We start from the raw sequence: 10,315 nt of genomic DNA, 5'->3' as shown, positions 1-10,315 counted from the left end.
GGAGGAGTCCCACTGAGGAGGAAGGAGTGGCAGAGATAACGTGTGATGAACTGACCACAACCCCCATTCCCTGTCCCCCTGTGCCACTCAGAGGGGAGGAGGTAGAAAAATCAGGAGTGAAGTTGAGCCTGGGAAGAAGGGAGGGGTGGGGGGAAGGTTTTTTCAAGATTTTTTATTTCTCATTAATCCTGCTGTGCTTTGATTGGCAATAAATTAATTTCCACAAGCCTGTGACGGTAATTGCTGAGTGATCTCTCCCTGTCCTAACCTCAATCCATGAGCCTTTCATTGTATTTTCTCTCCCCTGTCCAGCTGAGGAGGGGAGTGATAGAGTGGCTTTGGTGGGCACCTGGTGCAGGGTCAACCCACCACAATGGAAGTTGCTTTCTTTTGTTTAATGCCTGTCTACTTAAACAATTTACTGTACTTTTCTCCTAGCAAAATGAAACCCCAGCCTATGAATGTTGTAGCATTAAAAATGCTCCATTTATTTGGAGAGTATTTGCCTTATTAATAATTGAGAAGGATTCAGTTTCTCGTACACAGAAATATCTTATATTTGAAAATTGAGAGGCAGACAACTTTGCTGACATTAAAATGCCTATTTCCCTTCCCAAATTAAGTAACTTCTTTTTTTTGTACTTCTGCTTGTGTTAGCAAGGAAATTATTGTAAAAGAATGTAGTATATTGTAAAGTTGTCCTTAAAAAAAATAAAAACACCCCCCCAAGAAACCCCAAACAACTCACCCTCCCCAAACTGTGTGTCATGAAGAAGTTTACTGTCAAAGCCTGTTTCTTGAACTAGTTCTATTCACATGTGGAAAGATTTTACTATTGTAAGGCTACTACACCTGAATAAATGTTGTAGTCTGAGTCTTCCTCGATAGGTTGTATGTTGTCTTTACTTGGAAAAGTAAAGATTGTTGATCATTCATCTTGGTTGAGGTGAAATCCTAGTGAAGATAAGATACTTGGGTTCTGGAGTATGCTCTGAAGTTGTTAGGCCAGAACCTAGACATCCTTGATTATCTCTTACTGCCTTATTACTAGAGTTTTGCTAATGGTAGCTTAACTTTTTTTTCTTTCTGTAGAAAACAAGGCCTACATCTTGCATCTTCATGTTTTTCTCTCTCTCTTTGAGAGTGTACTTTCCTGAATTTGTGAAATATAGGTTATTGTTCCCCATTTGGTCACAATTGTTTTATTTACTCAAACTTACTTATCTTGGACATGAAAGATCCTTGCCCTCTTATGTACTACTTTCTGTACTCAATCCATAAATTTAAGGTGAAGATTGTTATAAATAAAGTGGGAGGCAGGCTTGTATAACACTGCAGATATGCCTTCAAGGAGTGCTGCTGGAAGAGTAGCTCTTAGAAAAGTAAACTAGGTTATTCTTACTCATTTTTATGATGATACAATTTTCAAGCCCTTCCTTACCTTCTTGTCACCCAGTGATGTCCAGTGTGAATAGTACAATCTTACTTTACACAGATTATTGGTCAATGACTTTTCAGTGGGGATATCCACAGATTTTTTTTTTTTTTTGGTTGTTGTTTTGTTTTGTTTTGTTACATGTTCTTGTAAGTCAAATACTTTGCAGGAAGTAATAGTAGTACCTAGAATTAAGAAATCTGATCCCCCTCCCTTTTGGGGTAAAAGTAAGTTATTTTTTCAACATCTAAATGCTTTTTTTACTTTTTGGCCTTTTAAATTAAAGACTGTTAAAGAGATGTTGCTGAAAAAAAGCTCAAAGAATAGAATGCCTTGTTTATAAGGATTGCTTTTAATGTAAAGTTGGACCCCTAGACTGTTTTGGTCTCCGTTCTTCATTGCCTTAATCCTCAGAGATATTTGAAAAACCTATTAAGAAGTTACATACTAATCTTAGTGTTTGAAATAGCATGATATCAGTTTTTCACCAGTCTGCTCACTTGATGCATCAGTGTGGTGTGGTCTAGGGCCAGCAGCTGGAGAGATCCATGTTGTACATATGTATGTTCCCAGTAATGAGCCTTCATCCTGATCAGCTGGAGGGGAGGGAGAGGATGAGGCTGTTGGTGCTGTTGGTGCTTGTGTGAGTGCTGAGTGTTGGTCTGTGTGGCTGGCTCTGTATGTGTGCACGTGTGAGTGGGTGCGTACTGGGAACATGTGCTCAGCCTTGCTACTGCTTGGACCCGTGGCAGCCTCACCAGGCTGCCAGATAAAGTTACTCCCTAACACTAATGTGCTTTGCTGTGCTAATCGAATATTTTCACATACTGATCAAGTATTTCTAGTTGCTAAGGTATGCTTCAATTACGAGTTGAACAGACACAGTGGTTGTTGATATTTAACATCTAGCGACTTTTTTTATTCTAAAGCAGTCTGAAATGTTTTGTGCCTTCTGTACTTGGGTCGTTAAAATGAATTTAGTTTCCAGTGCATATTAGCCTCTTGTCAGCATATGGATGTATTGTTAAAGAGGAGGGAAGGAATTCTGATCAAGTATTCTTCACAAGATCCTCTTGCGCATTTCTAGGTATCATACGATGTACTTCACTGTATTTTATAGGATATAAGCCTTTGTATAAAACTGTTTCTGTCTGTTGTGATTGTGAAGGTGGCACCATCATGCTGTTTGCATGCTCTGATTTGGGTCTGACACTTTTGGGTCTGGAATTGTGTGCACTTGGCATTCAGAGTTGGCCTTGGCATTCAAAGTTACCCTAATGATATCATGAGCTAACCATTTTGATAATTTAAGTTGGTGAAAATGAGATAGGTTGTAAGAGTGAAGTATTTTAATGGGATATTTGAAAATTGGGTTTTCCCAAACTGAACGGAATTCAGTTGGGAGGTGGGGGAAGGAATAAAAGAAACTTAGAGTAGAAATAATGGTCATTCTAAAGAAGGAACATCTTTCTGTACTGAATTTTGTTATATACATGACAGAATAAAGAAATTATTTCTTCAAAAAACCACATTCTGCTAGACGTCCTTTTTCAATACTTTGCTTTGTTAACAGGTTTCTAGATGCATGTAAACTCTAACTAAAAGCACTTCTAAAACATTTGATGCTCTGTCTTGTCCATAGCTGAGTTGTAGAAGCTATATACAAATATTAATAATTGTCCCTGGTATCTACTACGCAGCAAAGGAAATAATGGCTGGATCAAATGTATCCTCTGTGAGAACTGTTCACTTCTTCATTCTGTCTATGCAACATGAAATGGCTTAAATCAAAGGAGAAAACTGGCTTGATCATTAAACATTTTGATGGAACATTGTAGTATTTTAAATCATGCTTTTAACATTCCTGACCTTTTCAATATTTACAGGTATAATGAATTAAATAATGAAATGTTAGATTGAATAGACTGAGTAATTGAAAAATAACTTCTGTCACATTGAATCTCTTTCTGTGAAGCTGTAGGAATGTATTAGTCTTATTTGTCAGGGTAAAAAAAGTAAAATTTTAAAAATAGTAAAACTCTATGCTTTAATTTGGCATAGAATCAGATTAGTCTGTATCATTTGTATAAAGTTGGAAAACATCTATCTTACAATTAAAAAGCTAAAATTAGTGTGTACTTAGATTTATATGTTACTTCTCATGTTAATGTTGCTTTATACCTGATAACCGAACTTGTAGTAAGTAATTTTTGAATTATCTAGGATACCTTAGCCAACAGATTATTACCTAGGTCTATATCCTAAATCTCTGTTGTGTAACTTCTGAGTATTATAGATTTGTTCTTACTAGAATTGCTCTATTACTTTCGTTTTTAGTATGCGATATCCCACGGGGGACAAATGATATCCATCTTTTCTACGCAAATATGCGAAAGGTTATCCTTTCTGTGGTTGGATATTCCACTTTTGATCAGGACGGATGTCATCAGTCTCCTGGACGTCATTTGGAATCAGACAGGTGATGTAATTATAAAGCTAACTCTCAAATAACACCTAGCTGAAGTGCATCTCCTTTCATTGAAGATTTTAGTGTCAGTGATGAAAATTGACTTGCCTTACAATTGAAAGAGCTGGCTCTGTGACGAGAATGGCTCCAATTAATATCTAGGTGGCTCTTCTCACTATTTTTCTCTACATAGTCTGTTTAAACTGTTATGTAAACTTTTAAACTATTCCTTCAGCTGACACCATTAATTTTATCTGCAACTTCCTATTCTTCAGCTGAAGAAACTGTTTTTTTCCCATAGTCACTTCCAAAGTGCATTTGTTGTTGTAGTCCTAATAAGAGTATAACCACTTATTTCCTTGTAATGAATTTTTGATGTCTGGGGTGGATTTGTCCAGGCCATGTGCTAGCCTTTCAGTGTAGTGTGTACTAGACTCATCAAAAGAATGATCAGTGCTGAGGCTACATCCAACCCGGTCACTCCCTGGAATGAAGTGGTCCATTAGTGGGAGGATTTCTTTGGAGGACTGGCAGAGACCTGGTCTTTAAAATAGACCTCTCAATTCTGTTTAGATGGGTTGCTGTAGCATTTGGACCCCTGAAAAAGGAAAGAAATGTCCAAATCCTATACAAGTCCTACTTACTAAGATAGCGTAGCATAACGACAAAATAAAAATGGGTTAACTTTAATACTATAAGGAATATATTTGCATAGGTTGTTTCTTGAGTCTTCATGTTTTTTCTTCTCAAGATCCTGTTACACAGGTGACAAAAGGGTCCTACCTAGTCCTGTTGTGTTTAACATCTACTTATGTAGTTATTGGCTTGGAATTGCTTGTACCTGTTGAACTCCAGATGCTGAACACTTTGGGGCACTTGACAGATTTGGTGGCTAGCAAGGTGTTTGTCAGGCATAGTGGGATTGTGAAGCTAGAGCTTAGAAACAAGTGTCTGCAGCAGCAAGCAGGACATATCTCTTATTTTGTGGTTGTCATTTGTTTGTTTTTTTCCACTCAATACCCTTATCAGTTCTTCTAGATTTGAATTTATTCCCTGGCTAAGCATCATGTGGATCTTCATTTTCTGAGTAGACTAATTTCAGAAGAGATCTGAACATGTTAATTACTAATCTGACTGATAGGAAATTCCCTATCAATGAATTATGTGAATCAGTTGCCTTCTTGGTTCCAGTCCTATCTTAAGGGATGAATTCTCAGTTCAGCTATCCTGAACTGAGTCAAGATTCTCAGAAGCATTAAAAATAGAAGTAGAAATAATAGGAAGAAGAACTGTACATTTGCACAACGTTGTATGCAGCAAAAATTACCTATTTTTCCTTTAATTGTTGATTTCTGGTTTTATTTTAGTACTTAAAATCAAACTTGTTGTGAGTTAAGCTTTTAACTTAAGAAGATATGCTGCATCCTAAAATAACAGCTTCCTGGCTTTCATATATGAGCTTATGTGCCATGTGTTTTGCAAGCAAAGGTGTGAAATCACTTAGGGAAGTGACTGTGCCCCTGTACTCAGAACTGGTGAGGCCGCACCTTGAAGACTGTGTTCAGTTTTGGGCTCCTCACTATGAGAAGGACATTGAGGTGCTGGAGTGTGTCCAGACAGGGGCAATGAAGCTGGTGAGGGGTCTGGAGCACAAGTCTTATGAGGAACGGCTGAGGGAACTGGGGTTGTTCAGTCTGGAGAAGAGGAGGCTGAGGGGAGACCTTACTGCTTTCTACAACTACCTGAAAGGGGGTTGTGGTGAGGTGGGTGTTGGTGTCTTCTCCCAAGTAACTAGCGATAGGATGAGAAGAAATGGCCTCAAGTTGTGCCAGGGGAGGTTTAGACTGGATATTATAAGAAATGTCTTTACTGAGAGAGTGGTCAAACATTGGAACAGGCTGCCCAGGGAGGTGGTTGGAGTCACCATCACTGGAAGTGTTCAGAAAATGTGTGGATGTGGCACTTCGGGACATGGTTTAGTGGGCATGGTGGTGTTGGGTTGATGGTTGGACTTGATGATCTTAGAGGTCTTTTCCAACCTTAATGATTCTGTGGTTCTGTGAAATGCTAGACCATGAAGGTGATGAAGGGATTGGAGCATCTATCTTGCAAGGAGAGTCTAAGAGCTGTGTTTGTTTAGTGTCAAGCAGAGAAGGCTTGAGCAGGAGGAGGATCTTATTGATGTGTATCAATACTTAATAGGGAAGTAAAGAAGAGGAAGACAGAGTTTTCCCAGTGGTGTCCAGTGACAGGAGAAGAGGCAGTGGACACAAACTGAAATGCAAGAAATTCAATTTAAACATTTAAAAAAACAAACTTTTTTTCTCTCTGGTGAGGGTGGTCAGACACTGGAACAGGTTGCCCAGAGAGGTTGTAAAGTCCTCCTCTGTGGAGAAATTGAAAACCCGACTGGACAATGCCCTGAGTAACTTGCTCTAGCTGACCCTGCTTTGAGCTGGGGTGTTGGACTAGGTGGTCTCCAGAGGTCCCTACTGACTTCCAGCATTTTTGAATGGCAACATTGCCTTATTTCTCTCTGCAGTACCTTCTTAATCTGAATGATACATGTATAGAGAAAGCATTTTACTTTATTAGCATCTGAAGATAATTGTTTATTTTAGTACCTTTCATTCTGAATGGTACCTTACACTTCTAAACATTTTGTGAAAAAGCTGTGTCATGATATAGCTGCTGAACTAATTTTTTCTTAATAATGGAAAATGTAATTAAATCGAAGGCCCATGTAAAGAACATTGTATTTCAGTACTAAATTTTGAGAAATACTGAAAGTCATCTATTATAATTACCCATAAGTTATTTTTATGACTACTTTTGCTTAATGCAATCTGATTTTCAGATTGGAGAACTCTGTTCGACATATCAGTGCAACTTTGGATGTTCTTCCTGTTAAAGGACCTCAGGGTCCTCCATTACCTGTAAAAACTGATAATCTGGTTCAGAATAAATCAGATGCTCAACAGACTTGGGCTGTTAAACCTGAGTACTTGACTTTGACATCTCCTTCTATTAGTAAGTATTTTTTGAAGTTAATAAAATAACCATTCTAGTATTAAAATAACTGTACTGCATACTGTGTTTGTAATTATTTTGTGTTTGTGAATGTGGCTTTGCCAATAATCTTGCTGCAGTAACTTTTACATCTAAACAGTAAACTTGGTTTGAACACTTGCTTAAAGTGTTAGAAGTGTAGTGTTCTCTGTCTGCACATACATATAATATGCGCTGCATAGCTATGGAGATTTTAAAGCACTGTGAAGGTAAAAATAGGGCAGAAAATGCTTTATCTTAATTGGTGCTTCTCTGTATTTTGGGTGCTTCTGTGAATTTTTGTACATGTTAGCTTTTTACAGCTTTTTTTATATTACAGGTGGAACAGCAGACACTGGACATGTACAAGTGATCAACCATTCTAACAGGATGTTGACATTTGAGCTTTCATGGCCAGCTCACTGCCTTACCATAACCCCACAACATGGAGTGATTGAACCAGAGTAAGTTTCTTTTCATAGGTTTCCTTTATGTGTGAAAGTGTGGAGAGATTTTGGAGGAATTTATTTTTAGTTAGTTTAGGAATTTAGTTAGTTTAGCAATTTTAGTTTGTTTTTAGGGATTTATTTTAGTTTGTTCTTGTTAGCTAACATGCGAATGTAGTGTTTATATTTTAGGACCTTTCCTTTATAGTTCTGTATAGGGGGAATGTTCTTCTGCCACTGACAAAGATACCTGGAGGCCAGGAATTTTCTGTGCCTGGAAATACTATTATTATTGCATAATTTTCCAGGAGCTGGATGGTCAACAAAATTGAAATCTTAATCTCCTGTCACAATATTTTTTTGTTTAAAAATGACCTGTGTGTTTAAAAACAAAATGGACTTCTTCCTTCCCACTACCACCAAACAAACCAACCAACCCAAAAATAACAGTTCTTATAGAATGCTGCTCTTCTGGTGACTTAGAGTTTTCTTTTGCAAATGTGTCAATATTCATCAGAACTTGATTGTGGGTTGTTTTTGTATCCTGACAAAACCAGTTTTTGCCACTCAGCCTGTGGCTTCTCAATATCTGTAGGTATGAAAAGAATGACAGGCCAGTGTCAGATCACCTGTGTCTTAATTAGCAGTATTTTGGAACAGTAGTTACAATATCGCTGCATGTGTGTATGAGACTTATCATGGATGTCAGCAAAGTCTGCCACAGTAAAACGCTCGAAAGTTCTGACCACCTCTCACTTCTAAATTTATGGGTTTTTTTAAGGCCAGAGAGGCTTTTCAGACCCTGTTATTAAACTGTTCTCATTTTCAAAAAAAAAAAAAAGTTCTTATGTTCCACAAAAATAGGTTTTGCTTTCTGAGTTTTATTTAAATAGTTGCTTTAACTTTGTAGGAGTTTGCCCAAAGCAGATACTTTCTTTTCAGTCTTGCATCACTGTGCAAGACATGATACATTTAACACTTAATTCCGTATTCATGTAGATGTAAATTCTTGGATCTATTGCTGGGGAACTTTCATTGCTAGTGAGAACAAAATAAAGAGGATTCCCTGGAAGGGCTAGGATATCTGCCACTCTTTGCAGATTCAGTCGGTAATGAGAACAACAGTTTCAGAAAGACAACGATGAACAACTTTCTAGTAGCTGTGACAGTAAGGACATCTTGAATGTCTCATACCCTAGACTCAGTCTGTGGAATGATTTCTTAAAAAGAGGGAATTCAAGGCCTTCTGCAAGCATTTTTCTTGCAGTGCATAATTTTAAAATGTATTCCCTTCACTAGAAAAGAATGAGCTGAAACCTCACATGTTGGGTCCAAGTAAGTAGTCTGGATCAAGAACAGAGGCCTGCAAGTAGGAAACAGACCCGTGGGAACAGCTGATTTAAGCACAGTGAGCTGTGCTTGCCCAGTTTTCTACTTTCCATGACCATCTCCCTGCAGTGCCAAGAGCGGTCATCCTGTTGGGACAGGAGCCAGCCAGAATCTTTTATACTATGCGTTGTGGTGGCTCGGGCCAACAGAATTCTTGAACTGATTTGGACCAGAAAAGGAGAAGGTCTTATTTCTCAGTGATGGTGAAAGAAGATCCTAAGATCAAGGACTGACTGCCTTGCTAAAGCAAGGAGACCACCCCCTGTTTCACCTTGACTAAACCCCTTAAATTCCATGGAATGAGCTAAAGGCAATCTCTAACCTGCCTGAATGTGGAATAATGAAGTCCTGAGTCCCTACTGAATTTGGTAGTATTCCAAGAGATTTTTCTCATGGAGGTGAACTGAAACTAGCCTCTGGCATGTTGTTCTGCCTCAGTGTTGGGAGTATTCGTAAGTGCTGTGAAAGCAATTGCACTTTTGGAGCAGGGAGTGTTGGAATCTCCAAAGGCTGCAAGAGCCACCTTGGGAAAATGTTTCTTCCCTAGGCTCTGCTCCTTTCCATGGCAATGAAAGCACTGAGAGGTAGCGTCTTTAGGTTGAGTATGACTCTCAAATTTTGAGAGACATGTGGTTTGTGACCCCATGGAAGTTGGATTTGCATGAGAAGTTTGCAGTAAATGTCAAAAACAAGCTGGTAGGAGTAAAGACAGTGGAATGGTTTGTGATAACAGATAGCGTGTGTACTTAGTAAATCATATTCTCACGTACCCAGCTTGTATGTGAGAGAGAAAACCATGAGTGAAAAAATTCTGAAAACTGCTGAGATTTGAAAAAAACCAACCCACAATCCTTTAAGGAAATACCAGTATCCTGATTTAATATTTAATATTTTAGGACATTAGCATCTGTTAGTTGAAGTTTGTAGACATGATCATATTGTGACAATGATTATGGAACTGACTTTTCTGTGGGAACTGATCTTGTTCCTACACTAAACTTTTCAAATGCAAAGTGCTGTGCTAATGACATGTTGAGCTAATTCTTCAGGTGTAGCTTGAGTGCTTTTGCTAACATACAACCAATGACCTTTACTTTAGCAATTTTGTACCTGGTTTTTTTAAATACTTCATTGCTTACTTTCTTCCCTCCTTTATTTAAATGTCTCTAGTATAGAACATGGAACACTGTAAATCAGAATTTATGTTCCTACTGGTTAAATTATTGTGTGATGCCATAACTGCTTCAAGTGAGTTTAGACTCTTCAGCATCCCCTAGTCTAAATAACTACAGAAAGCACTGATAACATTAAAAGGCTTTTCTTTTCTCCAAGATCAGTTCTGCCTTGGATGAAGGAAAGCAAGGTGCTTCTCTAAAACTAGAATTAGTTTACAACATTGTTGACATGTAGTTTGTGCAGTGTACTTTTTTGAACAGTACAATTCCCTTGTTGACTAGTATTGAAGCTTATTTTTCTGAAACATGTAGTTATATATCTGCTTTACATGGCCTAACTGGTTGCATATGTTAA

General features: G+C 38.0%; 1 protein-coding gene across 1 annotated transcript in view; it reads left to right on the top strand.

Annotated features, from left to right (window-relative positions):
* The window catches only part of CEP192 (centrosomal protein 192kDa), an 80,019-nt gene that overhangs the window by 52,382 nt on the left and 17,322 nt on the right, over positions 1-10,315 (top strand). Inside the window, exons 32-34 of the mRNA XM_010281785.1 lie at positions 3,773-3,914; positions 6,760-6,932; positions 7,291-7,414. Coding sequence (XP_010280087.1) covers positions 3,773-3,914; positions 6,760-6,932; positions 7,291-7,414 — 439 coding nt within the window. The remainder of the gene's footprint in view (positions 1-3,772; positions 3,915-6,759; positions 6,933-7,290; positions 7,415-10,315) is intronic.

The sequence above is a fragment of the Phaethon lepturus genome, unplaced genomic scaffold (assembly GCF_000687285.1).
Source record: "Phaethon lepturus isolate BGI_N335 unplaced genomic scaffold, ASM68728v1 scaffold552, whole genome shotgun sequence".
Classification (NCBI taxonomy): Eukaryota; Metazoa; Chordata; class Aves; order Phaethontiformes; family Phaethontidae; genus Phaethon; species Phaethon lepturus.
The sequence above is the reverse complement of the archived record's forward strand: the minus strand, read 5'-3'. Positions and strand labels throughout refer to the sequence as shown.